The following is a 14,699-nucleotide window of genomic DNA, read 5'->3' on the forward strand; positions in this document are numbered from 1 at the left end:
CTAAAAGGATAGGTATTTTCAATTTTCTTTTCTAGAAAATAAACTTAATAGAGAGATTAATAAAAAGGAAGAAGCACAGTTTTGATCTGATTTTAGCAATAATGTTATGATTTCACAGAATTTGACTTTACAATTCTGAAAGCACAGAAAATGTATGTTTTTGAGAGAGAGAGAGAGAGAGAGAGAGAGAGAGAGAGAGAGAGAGAGAGAGAGAGAGAGAAGGGGGGGGGGATGTTTTGGGCTGTTTGTGAAATTACAAACATCCAACAGTGTTCATGAATGTGCAAATCTCATAGAAGGGCTTTATAGACATATACAAATTTATTATATTGTTCGTAAAAGGAAAACTCACAATTAAATGTTTTAGACTGTGTTTGTGAAATTACAATCTTCTAACAGTGTTCATGAATGTGCAAATCTCAAAGAATGGCTTTATGGAAATAAATATATTCATTCTAATGTTCGTATAAGGAAAACTCATTTTCAATGTATATGTAAAAGTACGAACCTTGAAGAAAGTTTGTTAAGGAGGGTAAATACACTTTTGTTTGAAAAACAAGAATTTTGTTAAAAAAAAAAAAAAAAAACTGTTGAAAACGTATTTTAGACTGAGTTTACCATTATGCGAAGGAGGAAAAATCAACAAATTGAAAGCTATGACCATGAAAAAAAAAAAAAAAAAAAAAAAACAATGAAAACAGGCTGCTATAAAGATACCAGCATTTAAACTAGATACACACTTTTGGCCGTGTTATGAAATGTATAAATCTTAGGAAAAGGTTCTTGGGAAGGACCAGGAAGGTAATATTACCGAAAATAAAGCTGAATAAATGAAGGAGCGAAAATGAGAAGTTCCTCGTCCAAAACACTCCAAAATGCACAAGAGCGTGGTCCTGGTTCCTGGTTTCTGGTTCCTTATTGCTCACTCCGCAAAATAAGTTTGCGGGCACTCTATCACTTTATAGATAGGTGCAAAGCTTCTAAGCTTATTCTTATTATTGTCATTAAGCTTAAATGAATTAGTAATGAGACTATCAATCTTTACTTTTATCCCATTCTACCTTGAAATTAGATAGGATAACACCTTGCTATCATCAGTTTTGGTGAGTTCTGTTTCAGGTTCTGAGGTGAGGCATCATAGCCTTTGCAACAGCGCCTCCAAAGTTTATCTTCTTATACTGTTTTGTCTTTTCCTCCACATCAGATTTAATATTTCTTTTTTTTTCTTTTCTATAATTGTTTCAATAAATAAAAACAATCCTTTCCAAGTATATATCTCTCCCAATTTCACTCTGGTTCAGGTTCTGGGGTGAGGCATAGTCCTTATACTGTTTAATATTTCTTTTTTCTTTTCTATATTTGTTTCACTAAATAAAAATAATTCTACTATTTTCTTCAGGTCTTCCTCGTATGGTTTTTGTATCTCAATTACTTCAATTATTATAGGGTAATATCTCAATGATCGATGAAAACAAGAAGAAGAAGTTGCTGCCTCTATGTAAACAAACTTTGTGGCACCGATGCAAACGTTTTGGTTTGTCCCTAGACTGTAATTTAAGACGTTTTAAACTAACGTGGTTTCGTTATAATAAATCATAAATAGAACCTCTTCAATCACGTAAAAATCACCGAGTTTCTCCTGGGGAAAATGCCGACTTGGAATCAAATTCAGCAGCAGCTAAGGCACCCAAATAACCCCGTGGTTTTCTTCGACATCACAGTCGGTCAAACGGTGAGCATTCGTAGTAAGACATATTTGACTTTATTTTCTTTGGGATCTCCCCAGGAAATTCTTCGTAAGTATATTTAGGAAAAGTACAAATTACTTATTTTATACAAATTGTTCATCTGTTATCTTTTAGTTTATGTATTTCCTTAATTCCTTTCCTCATCGGGGCTATTTTTTACCGTTTTAGCCCTAGGGGTTATAGCATCCTGCTTTTTCAACTAAGGTTGTAGTTTAGCTAGTAATAATGATAATGATGATAATATTAAATAATGTAACATCAACGACTAGGGACTCCTGTCTATACAGAAAATGGGAATTTCCTATCCATTTTCTAGTTGTTCGTAGCAGTGTCCGTCGTACTGCAAAACCCCCTTTCTCCCCACCTAACCTGCAATCCTTATCCTTATCTACCTACCTATCCAGGCGGGCTTATGCACCCTTGCGAACCCCATTAGATTGCCGTATTATTAGCGTACTCTGTGTTTCCTTCCTAACTGGTTTCACGCCTGGCAAGGCGACACTAAATCATATTTCGGAAATGAAATCTGTTATATAAGTAATAGGAAAGCTTACACTAATTACAATAAACTATATTCAGCCCGTAATATATGTAAACAAATATTTATTGTATAGCTGTAATTGCAATACTTGATGTCACTTAAGGCGGAACCTTTGGACATTTGGGCTGCATTATCATCTTTCCAAGGGACAACTTTCATATTTTTTTAGGTGGACGAGATGGACCGGTGTGACGGTCTGAACGATCCCTCGGTCTCAGAAGTCTCCTTGATAATCTGCGCATGCGCGAACGTTACCGTTGGCCAGTGCATACGAGGTTGATGTTTTATTTTCCTGTAATGTTAGCGTGCGCGGCTCAACATTACCGCTTGCCAGTACATACGAGGTTGATGTTTTATTTTCATGCGAGCGAAGCAAGCTAATGGCGGGAAAGAACCATTATACAATGTCAAGGAGAATTCCGAGACCGGGGGATCGTTCAGACCGTCACACCGGCAAGTGATTTGTGGTACACTATATGCAAAGCAAGCTAATATAACAAAAATATCTCCATAAGATACTTTGGATTTTTAATGAAAACCTCCACTTGGTAAGCTTCCTTTGACACAAACTATTGAAACATCACCAAAAAAACTGTCGGCTTGTTATTGTGAGGTAATTTTCCATCAAAACATAACGCACATCACCAACAATACTCTTGCAACAAATGCCGGAATAATCACCCAGGAGTTCAATCTCATATAAACAAGACAAACTCACTTTGTTTAGTGAAGTTCGTAACCCTTGGTAGTTTGGAATTGTTCAAGTTGTAGAAAAAATCACTTGTATCTGGTTGAACCATGTCACTTCTTCATGTCTTGGCAGCTAAGAACAGATATCTCTACACCATGCTTGATGATCCATTATTATTATTATTATTATTATTATTACTTGCTAAGCTACAACCCTAGTTGGAAAAGCAGGATGCTATAAGGCCAGGGGCTCCAACAGGGAAAATAGCCCAGTGAGGAAAAGAAACAAGGAAAACTAAAAATTATGAAGCGTAACAGCATTAAAATAAATTTTCCAATATTAAACTTAGCCGGTGATCATATAAGCTGTCAGCTCTGCTGCCCGACAGAAAAACCTAAGGACAAAATACGCCAGCGATCGCTATACAGGTGGGGGTGTACATCAACAGCGCCATCTGTCGAGCAGGTACTCAAGTACTCCATGTAAACACAGAACCAATTTTCTCTCTGTCGTGCCACCGGCAAGACCTACTAAATACGCTGTTGCTTACTGGATTGATTTTCACAGATTTTGGTGAAGTACTCATTTCTAGTTATTAGCTTTCGCTTTGCAGAGGTTATCTTCAATACTTCCTTGCATTCTTTGATTGAATTTTGGATTATTTGTTGACGACTTGGATAGATTTTGAATTTCCCCTTTGACTAATTCAAGATGGCTGACCCTTCTCAAGTCCCTAAATACAGGAAGTGTAGTGCTAGGGACTGTTCAAGGCGTCTTCCGAAGGCCTCTATCGATCCGCACACCATTTGTTCCAATTGTCGGGGTAAATCCTGTCAATGGGAAGATCGGTGTGAGGAATGCGTTGGGCTTTCGGAATTTGATTTTCTCGAATTCCTTAAATATTCACGTAGGCTAGAGAGAGATAGAGTCAGGAGGAGTTCATCTCGCTCAGTTGATTTTTCCTCTCCCCATGCCCCACAACCTATTCCTTCCCCTGTAGTGGTTGCTCCTGATCCCCCTTCTAGCACTCAACAACCTTCGATGGCAGATATGATGCGTGCCATCCAGGCTCTGGGTGAGAGAGTCGAGTCATTGGCGAGTGACCGTAACCAACTCATGGCAGACGTCAGGGAGTTGAAGGGTAAGAGTGCAGTGGGTAGTGACCTAGTGAGTGGAAGTGTTGTGAAAAGTGTTAGTGTTGCGCTTGAGGGTGCGTCTGTTCGTGCCTGTCGTCCTCCCAGTCCGGGACCTCTTGCAAGCTCCCAAGCCCAGGGGAGAAGCAATGTCGTACGACCAAAGGGTTCGACAGGCTTTAATCAGCGGACAGACGTTCCCTCCGTGGTTTCGGACGTATCTTGCCAAGATCGCCCCACCCACAAGAAGACGAGAGAGCCCATTTATTCCTCGTCTGCGGAAGATGTTTCTCGGAAGAAACAATGGACCAAGGTCTCACGACCTCTCAAACGCAAGGTCCCTTCCGCGCAAGTCCAACGGCCCAGTTGTAGCCACTGGGTCAGTTCGGACTCGCTGCAGTCTTCAGATGACTGCACACCTCCTAAGAGAGTCAAAGCGGTACCGCAACAGGCAGTAACACCGTCTGTTGCCGCACCTGCTACTGTAGACCCTAAGTGGGCTTTGCTGCAGACCATGCAGACACAGTTGTCATCGTTAATGCAGGACTTTCGTGCGGAGAAGGTTGACGCTGCACCCGTTAGCCTACAACCAACCACGGTTGTGCGTCCAGTTGACGCTGAGGCTACCTTCTCCCGCACTCCAGCTGTGAGAGTCCCGCCACCCATGCGCACTGTACCCTGCCAGCCGCATGTTGACGTTCGCCGACGCACGGAACCCTCCGTTGACGTTCGCGAGTTACAACAACAACAACCTAAGTTGTTTTGTTTTGACGCTGTGCGTCAACCTCCGCAACCCACTGTGGTTACCCCTACTCGCCCACAGCAGACTATACAGTCGGGAGTAGACGCTTTGCGCCCCCGCGCAGCTATGGTTGTTGCCTGCTCTCAGACTGACCAACAGTTCCATGACGTTGCGTCCAGTGCAGTCACGCATGCACCCGTGCTGCCGGACTCAGCTGACCAGCCAATGCCTACTCCTTTGCCGCTTCCTCTTCAGCATTCAGACGATGGACTCTCTGATGATGACGACGCTGCACACCTTGACGACCCGCACACGGACATCGACGAACCCAAGACCACGCCTCCCTCCCTGGACTTTAGAAAAGTACTTGCACTGTTCAAGGACTTGTATCCAGATCAGTTTGTTTCTGCGGCCCCACGCTCACCTCCATCTGAGTTCGCTTTAGGCACGCAGTCATCCGCGCCTGCCTTTACGAAGCTCGTCCTTGCCCGCTCGTCCAAGAGAGCTTTAAGGGTGTTGGGAGATTGGATGCAGTCCAAAAAGCACCTGGGGAAGACAGCATTCTTGTTTCCCCCTGCGAAACTCGCTTCCAGATCGAGCGTCTGGTATGCCACGGGAGAAGTTCTTGGCTTGGGAGTTCCTGCCTCTGCCCAGGGCGACTTCTCAAGTCTAGTAGACTCTCCCCGCAGGCTGGCCATGAGACGCTCCAAGATTTGTTGGACTCCTTCAGATTTAGATCATCTGATGAAAGGAGTGTTCAGAGCGTTCGAAGTGTTTAACTTTTTGGACTGGTGTTTGGGAGCGTTGAGCAGGAAGACCTCCCCTTCTGACAAGGAAACTTCCATGCTCATTATGTCCTGCATGGACAAGGCCATACGGGACGGTTCCAGTGAGCTTGCGGCTTCGTTCGTTTCCGGGGTCCTCAAGAAACGAGAAAACCTTTGCTCCTTCTTGTCAGCTGGAGTAACACAATGTCAGAGGTCGGAGCTTATGTTTGCTCCTCTCTCGAAGTGCCTTTTCCCAGAGGAGTTGATCAAGGAGATTGCTGCCTCCTTGATTCAAAAAGACACGCATGACCTAGTTGCGTCATCTGCACGCAAAGCCACCCCTTTGCCTTCCGTGTCTAGACCCAGGATGGATACTCCAGCGTCAAGATTTATTCCGCCCTTTCGTGGCAGAGCCTCCAGCAGAGGAAGTGCTCGTGCCGAAGGGAAACGTGGGAGCAAGAAGAAAGGTACCAAGTCCTTTAGAGGCAGAGTCTGACTGCCACCTTCTTCAGACAGCAGTGGGAGCCAGACTCAAGATCTACTGGCAGTCCTGGGAGAACAGGGGCGCAGATGCACAATCTGTGAAGTTGCTCAGAGAGGGGTACAAGATCCCATTCTTGCGCAAGCCCCCTCTAGCAACGACTCCCATCGACCTCTCTCCCAGGTACAGAGAGGAGGACAAGCGACTAGCTTTGAAGCAAGAGGTGTCTCTCTTACTAGAAGAGGGAGCGGTAGTCAAAGTCCGGGACCATCAATCCCCGGGCTTCTACAACCGTCTCTTCTTAGTGGTAAAGAAGACAGGAGGGTGGAGACCGGTGCTAGACGTCAGTGCTCTGAATGTCTGTCACCAAACAGACGTTCGCCATGGAGACGACAAAGTCTGTTCTAGCAACGGTCAGGAAGGAAGACTGGATGGTCTCTTTAGACCTCAAGGACGCTTACTTTCACGTCCCCATCCACCCAGAGTCCCAACCTTTTCTAAGGTTCGTTTACGGGAAGGTTGTCTACCAATTTCAAGCCCTGTGCTTTGGCCTAAGCACGGCGCCTCTTGTCTTTACGAAACTGATGAGGAATATTGCCAAATTCCTGCATTTAGCAGACATCAGAGCCTCCCTCTATTTGGACGACTGGCTTTTAAAAGCTTCGTCCAGTCGTCGCTGTCTGGAGAATCTAAAGTGGACTCTAGATCTGACCAAGGAATTGGGTCTCCTGGTCAATATGGAAAAGTCCCAACTGGTCCCATCCCAAACTATAGTGTACCTAGGGATGGAGATTCACAGTCAAGCTTTTCGGGCTTTTCCGTCGGCCCCCAGAATAAGTCAAGCCCAAGGATGCATCCAGAACATGCTAATGAAGGACCGATGTTCAGTCAGACAGTGGATGAGTCTGATAGGGACGCTTTCATCACTGGACCAGTTCATTGCGTTAGGGAGACTGCACCTCCGTCCCCTTCAATTTCACCTGGCTGTTCACTGGAGAAAGGACGAGACTCTAGAAGCGGTCTCGATCCCTATTTCCGAGAAGATGAAGTCATCACTGACCTGGTGGAAGGACAACATCAACCTCAGAGAGGGTCTGCCACTGACTGTTCAGACCCCCAACCACGTTCTCTTCTCGGACGCATCGGACACGGGCTGGGGTGCGACATTAGACGGTCGGGAATGCTCGGGCACCTGGAACTTGGAGCAAAGAGCGTTACATATCAACTGCAAGGAGCTACAGTGGAACCTCTACACACGAACGTATCTACATCCGAATTTTCCAACATCCGAAGTAAAATTCGAGCAAATTTTTGACTCTACACCCGAATTTTATTTCGACACACGAAGTAGCAATTTTCGTCGTACCGGTTATATCCGAATTTTTCGACACGCGAAGTACAATTCGAACACGTTCCTACTCTACACCCGAATTTTTTTTTCGACACCCGAAGTAAACAATACTCGTATGCGTAGTCGGTGCTCATAGCGCCTGATGTGTTTTTTATTTCCGCCAATAGAAGGCAGCACTTCAACCTCGGAGGGACCCTCAATTAGCGTGGCTTGGGTCAGTCCTCTGTTCTCGTTGGCTTTATGTGGTTGTGCCCTGTGCGTTCTGCTATTAATTGTGTTTTAATCGTGATTTTTTACATTCATCCTTTTACGGTATTTTACGAAAATCATGGGTCCTAAAAGGCTTAGTTTCGCAAGTGGTAGTGGTAGTGGTGAGAAAAGGAATAAGGGAATGCTTTCTTTAGAAGTAAAGCAAGGAATTATTGAAAAGCATGAGCGTGGCGTCCGTATGAGTGAACTTGCAATAAATTCCGCGCAAATAAAAGAGGTGTTAGGAAAATATCAAGACGTGGTCGACTTCATCGACAAATACCATCCAAAGAAATTGCAGGTTTGTCGTGTAGCTGCGCAGTTTGATGATGTTTCCCTAACTTATTTTCGAAACATTCTGAAAAGCTGTACCAAGCAACTTTCTATCGATAGCTTCTTTAAAAAAACTACGAAGCGAACTCGTGATGAAGAGGAAGGAAGTGGTTCAAAGAAAACAGCAAAGAGTGAAGAGAAAAAAATTCAATCAATTTTAAGTGTAGAGAGTGAAAGTGATTAAAATTAATCATCAAAAAAAAAAATGTAAAAAAAAAATATAAATTATAAAAAAAAAAAAGCTAAGTTATGTTAAAGTTCACTTAGTGTAAGTTAGAATAAGTTACGGTAGTGTACGTTTATCGTAGTTAACCTCTCTACCTCCTCGCCGCCCGTCCGTCTCCTCTCTGCGTAGCAAGACTAACAACACCTGCGCTGGAGTTTCTAAGGTAAAGTGACGCTAAAAACCCGTTTCTTATTTATCATTTTTTGCTAATTCTTCTTATTTACATGTCTATTCTTCTTATTTACATGTCTATTATCTAATTTAGTGTTCATTATTCTCATGGGAAAATTATGTGTAGTAGTTTATTAAGAAGTTATCATAGGTTTTTGGGCTCAACCACGGATTAATCCTATTTCAATGTATTCTTATGGGAAAATTCGTTTCGACAACCGAACATTTTCTACATCCGAAGTTGGTTCTGGAACGGATTAAATTCGTATGTAGAGGTTCCACTGTACTGGCAGTTCATCTGGCCTTGAAAAGCTTCAAGTCCCTCCTTCTAGGCAAGGTGGTGGAGGTGAACTCCGACAACACCACGGCCTTGGCGTACATCTCCAAGCAAGGAGGGACCCATTCTCTGATGTTGTACGAGATCGCATGGGACCTCCTCACCTGGTCAAGAGATCTAAACCTGTCTCTAATAACGAGGTTCATTCAAGGCAACATGAATGTCATGGCGGACCGCCTCAGTCGGAAGGGTCAAATCATCCCTACAGAATGGACCCTTCACAAGAATGTATGCAAGAGACTTTGGGCCACATGGGGCCAACCTACCATAGATCTCTTTGCAACCTCAATGACCAAGAGACTCCCAAATTATTGCTCGCCAATCCCGGACCCAGCAGCAGTTCATATAGATGCCTTTCTACTGGATTGGTCCCATCTAGACCTTTATGCATTCCCCCCGTTCAAGATTGTCAACAAAGTACTGCAGAAGTTCGCCTCTCACGAAGGGACAAGGTTGACGTTGGTTGCTCCCCTCTGGCCCGCGAGAGAATGGTTCACCGAGGTACTGCAATGGCTAGTGGACGTTCCCAGAACTCTTCCGCTAAGAGTGGACCTTCTACGTCAGCCACACGTAAAGAAGGTACACCCAAGCCTCCACGCTCTTCGTCTGACTGCCTTCAGACTATCGAAAGACTCTCGAGAGCTAGAGGCTTTTCGAAGGAGGCAGCCAGGGCGATTGCTAGAGCAAGGAGGACATCCACTCTTAGAGTCTACCAGTCGAAGTGGGAAGTCTTCCGAAGCTGGTGCAAGTCGGTATCAGTATCCTCAACCAGTACCTCTGTAACTTAAATAGCTGACTTCCTTTTATATCTGAGGAAGGTAAGATCTCTTTCAGCTCCCACGATCAAGGGTTACAGAAGCATGTTGGCAGCAGTCTTCCGTCACAGAGGCTTAGATCTTTCCAACAACAAAGATCTACAGGACCTCCTTAAGTCTTTTGAGACCTCGAAGGAGCGTCGTTTGGCCACACCAGGTTGGAATTTAGATGTGGTACTAAGATTCCTTATGTCAGAAAGGTTCGAGCCGCTACAATCAGCCTCCTTTAAAGATCTCACTTTAAAGACTCTTTTCCTCGTCTGCTTAGCTACAGCTAAAAGAGTCAGTGAGATACACGCCTTCAGCAGGAACATCGGATTTTCATCTGAGACGGCTACATGTTCTTTGCAGCTTGGTTTTCTAGCCAAAAACGAACTACCTTCTCGTCCTTGGCCGAAATCGTTCGATATTCCAAGCCTTTCTAATTTGGTTGGAAATGAACTAGAAAGAGCCTTGTGCCCTGTTAGAGCTCTTAAGTTCTATTTAAAACGAACTAAACCTTTACGAGGACAGTCAGAAGCTTTATGGTGTGCTATTAAGAAACCTTCTTTACCTATGTCGAAGAATGCAGTTTCCTATTATATTAGACTGTTGATACGAGAAGCTCATTCCCATCTGAATGAGGAAGACCATGCTTTGCTGAAGGTAAGGACACATGAAGTTAGAGCTGTCGCAACTTCAGTGGCCTTCAAACAAAACAGATCTCTGCAGAGTATAATGGATGCAACCTATTGGAGAAGCAAGTCAGTGTTCGCGTCTTTTTATCTTAAAGATGTCCAGTCTCTTTACGAGAACTGCTACACCCTGGGACCATTCGTAGCAGCGAGTGTAGTAGTGGGTGAGGGCTCAACCACTACATTCCCCTAATTCCATAACCTTTTTAATCTTTCTCTTGAAATGTTTTTTTTTTGTTGTTTTTGGGTTGTCCGGAAGGCTAAGAAGCCTTTCGCATCCTGGTTGATTTGGCGGGTGGTCAAATTCTTTTCTTGAGAAGCGCCTAGATTAGAGGTTTTGATGAGGTCCTTTAGTATGGGTTGCAACCCTTGATACTTCAGCTCCTAGGAGTCGCACAGCATCCTATGAGGATCGCGAGGCTCAGTAAGGAAGACGTACTTAAAAAGGCAGAGTAATTGTTCAAGTCGACTTCCTTACCAGGTACTTATTTATTTTATGTTTGTTATTTTGAATAACTGCTAAAATGAAATACAAAATACTTAGCTCTTAATAATGTAAACATGTAATGCTGGTCTCTACCCACCCCCCTGGGTGTGAATCAGCTTATATGATCACCGGCTAAGTTTAATATTGGAAAATGTTATTTTTATTAATAAAATAAATTTTTGAATATACTTACCCGGTGATCATATATTAAAGGACCCTCCCTTCCTCCCCAATAGAGACCCAGTGGACCGAGGAGAAAATTGGTTCTGTGTTTACATGGAGTACTTGAGTACCTGCTCGACAGATGGCGCTGTTGATGTACACCCCCACCTGTATAGCGATCGCTGGCGTATTTTGTCCTTAGGTTTTTCTGTCGGGCAGCAGAGCTGACAGCTTATATGATCACCGGGTAAGTATATTCAAAAATTTATTTTATTAATAAAAATAACATATTTCCTGTATACACTATAAAAACTTTAACACAACAAGAGGAAGAGAAACAAGACAGAACAGCATGCCTAAGTGTACCCTCAAGTAAGAGAACTCTAAACCAAGACAGTGGAAGACTATGGCACTATCCAAGACTAGAGAACATTGGTTTGATTTTGGAGTGTCCTCCTAGAAGAGCTGCTGACCATAGCTAAAGTCTCTCTTCAACCCTTAACAAAAAGAAAGTGGCCACTCAACAATTGCAGTGCAGTAACCCCTTGGGTGGAGAAGAATTGTTTGGTAATCTCAGTGTTGTCAGGTGTAAGAGGACAGAGGAGAATGTGTGAAGAATAGCTCAGACTATTTGCTGTGTATGCTTATAGGCAAAGGGAAAATGAGCCGTAACCAGAGAGAAGGATCCAATGTAGTACTGTCTGGCCAGTAAAAAGACCCCATGATTCTTTAGTGGTAGTATCTCAATGGGTGGCCGGTGCCCTGGCCAATTACCCCATTTGAATTTTGGAATTATCGAGATCTGATTGGATAAAACAAAAACCTTCCGACAACTTCCAGGGCCAAGCAGGGTACGATTGGGTCATTCCAAATTACAGTGTCTGCCGATTAGTTCAGTGTTTCACCACAAAAGCACTGCTGAGTTGATCAAAACGCGATTTACAGTGAATTGTAGGAACTATGGTAGTGAAAAATTGCGTATTAGGGGAAAGACCTCTTTCGATTTAGAAACTCTAAGGCAGTTTTGATAATATTATCTATCTGGTAAGTACTTATTTGGGGTATTTAGAACCTTCTAAACAGTTTTTATTCTATACAAGTTAGCAATAGGGATGAAAGTAAGGTATTTATGGGGCTTGGCTGTCATTGTACATACACCCCTACTAGGGATTGATTCAGGAAAATAAAATAACTTTTCTCTAAGCCCTAAGGTAAATACCTGTACTTAATGTTACCAATCTTGTACTTGTGTTTCGAAGGAATCCGACTTAATTTCTATCGTACTGAAGGCATTATTAAAGAATCTTTGCAGAGTTCTTTTGGCCCCTAGTTGCACTTTGTTCATATCCTTCCAAAGTACCCCATTCCCACTTCCTTTCTTTTACCTTGCTGATCAATCTCTTAACTTTTACTTTATGGTGTAACTGCAGGGTGTCAATTTGGGCAAGCTCATATACTCGTATTAATACAGTAACCTTAGAAGGAAATAAGAATTGTTCGTGGTATATCTACATTTTGTTCCGTAACTGGAATACAAACCTACACTTTTTATTTAGGGGTATTACTTTCTGCGAAACTGAAATGATGAGCCATGAGCCATTAAAATTTAGCGAGGGTTCACAACCCATACCACTAGTTAGCGGGGGTAGGGGAGGTAGCTTGCTACTGCTCCCACTCACACACCGGTGATTTAGCTCACTTTACTTTTGGCTCGGATAGAGACCGGTTGTATCCCCTCTTCCTCCTTGCCTATTTTGGACTACCATTAATTTTTGTCTTTTAATTTACTTTTTTAAATATGTAACTTCCCTGGTAGTTACATATATATAGCTTAAATCTCGCGTTTCATCGCGCACGACAGAAATTCAAATTTCGTGGCAATCACTGCCATGACAGTAGGTGGTCATACACTAGTGCCATCTCTCATAGGTTACTAGAACCATTCCCAACATTCTTCAGAAATTCCCCTGCCGTTGATCGAGTCAACACCTAGGAAATTCGTTTTGCTGATATATTACTTTATTCTACATTTTGGTGAAGAACCTGTTGTCTGATTGTTGTTAATGGCTTTCGCTGCCTTTCAACTATCAAGGATATTGGATTTTCCTTTTCACATGAAATAAAGGGATTTTGACGAAGGAAAAATCTATTTCTGGGAAGAGACCTGTGACGCCCGGTGAAAAGGTCCTTCTTTACACTTTTATTGATATAAAACTTCCAAATATACCAGAGAAAGATAAAAGCATGGAATGCAGAGGTTACTACCCTCGCGCGAGCACCTTGTGGGTGTCGTGTATACAACAGGGGCGTGTGAAAACCACTATTCACAGGCTGTCTTCCATTTAGATAATTCCTTCATCAAAGGGAAGGGCCGTAACAGAGGCCCTAGAAAACACACTTGGACCACGCCACCGACACCTAACACGAGCGCCCTCTAGGACATCCTTCTGTTTTGGACTTGCTCACTTAGTCGTTTTGTTTGTGCTCTTGGTGTTTTTTCCCGTGTTTGGCTTTGATTCATCATGACTGACACTGCTACTTCACCTTTATCAATGTTAAGTACCATAGTTTGTTTTGACAGCTTTTTTCAGTACCGGGCATTTGTTCTATTTCCAGTAATGTGGATTTTAATTTTTGGGATTAGCTTGGCCTTCCTCGGTGTCGGCGGCCATTGTGGCTTTGTTCGCTTCGCTGGTATTTCAAGTTGATATTGCCCATCTGGTACTCTGTCATCTAGGTTATATCTCTTACAATTTGTGACCATTATTATTATCATTATTTTATTATTGTTTTTACTATGGTATTTTTTGCTAGCAAGTCCAATTTGGACGAACAAAGAATAACGTTCTTGGCTTTGTTATAGTTTAAGTACCCGCCTTGGGAAGGTGAAATAAGATAGTTTTTTTTGTTGGTCCAACTTGGACAGTTTAATTTAACTTGATTTTCAAGATGGCTCCTCTGTTTTTAAACTTAGTGTGTAGGGCTAGACCGGCTTTCAAGCTGCTCTTGATTCCCACACGTATGTAGCAGAGGGCATGTGTGTATTTGTTTTCTTTTCTATGTTCGTAAGATTGAAATGGATAGGATCAAGGAATTTTTTCCCCCTACTTTAACTAACGAACAACTCTTGAAGATATAATGGAAGGAAAAACATTAAACATTATGACGTCACAATTATGTGACGTAAACTCTTAGCAGGGCGAGATCAGAATGCCTTGAAGAAAATCAGTCCGCTATCGCGATGACCTCACAATCCTGTGACGTAATCTACTTAGTATGACTTGCAAATATGTGAATTATTTTCTTTTCTTGCAAGAAATGTTTAAAATATCAACTTACTAAGCATAAGTATTGTAATTTTTATAATGTAGGGAAATATATTATTTTTAAGTCCTATTAGTATATTTCCTTTAGTTAATTTTTTATATATATACAGATTTCACGAGCGTACAGTCAATTTACGCTACGTAGTACTCGTGACGATCGTTATTGTTTCACAATACTTGTATCGTTATTTAATATTTCGATTTTGAGAATACTAATATTAATCATATAACCTATTGTATTCTCTTTCTAACCCTTGCAAAAGAGTATAATCTCTCGCAACGGGCAGGTTTATTATGATCTAATGTGAATTAGTTAAAAGTGCTAGTGTTCAGTGGCACGTAAAATGACGCAGTGCAGTGGAGGGTGCGTTCGTTCGTGTCCGTCATACTCCTAGCCCGGGACCTCTTTCATGCTCCCCAACCCCTTGGAGAAGGAAAGGCGAATGGAGATGTTAGACCTTGATC

General features: G+C 42.6%; 1 protein-coding gene across 1 annotated transcript in view; it reads left to right on the forward strand.

Moving 5' to 3' along the window:
* The first annotated feature begins 1,488 nt into the window (after nucleotides 1-1,488).
* LOC137622056 (peptidyl-prolyl cis-trans isomerase H) overlaps nucleotides 1,489-14,699 on the forward strand; it is a 72,997-nt gene continuing 59,786 nt past the window's right edge. Inside the window, exon 1 of the mRNA XM_068352533.1 lies at nucleotides 1,489-1,732. Coding sequence (XP_068208634.1) covers nucleotides 1,649-1,732 — 84 coding nt within the window. The 5' untranslated portion in view covers nucleotides 1,489-1,648. The remainder of the gene's footprint in view (nucleotides 1,733-14,699) is intronic.

This window comes from Palaemon carinicauda, chromosome 28, assembly GCF_036898095.1.
Source record: "Palaemon carinicauda isolate YSFRI2023 chromosome 28, ASM3689809v2, whole genome shotgun sequence".
Taxonomy (NCBI): domain Eukaryota; kingdom Metazoa; phylum Arthropoda; class Malacostraca; order Decapoda; family Palaemonidae; genus Palaemon; species Palaemon carinicauda.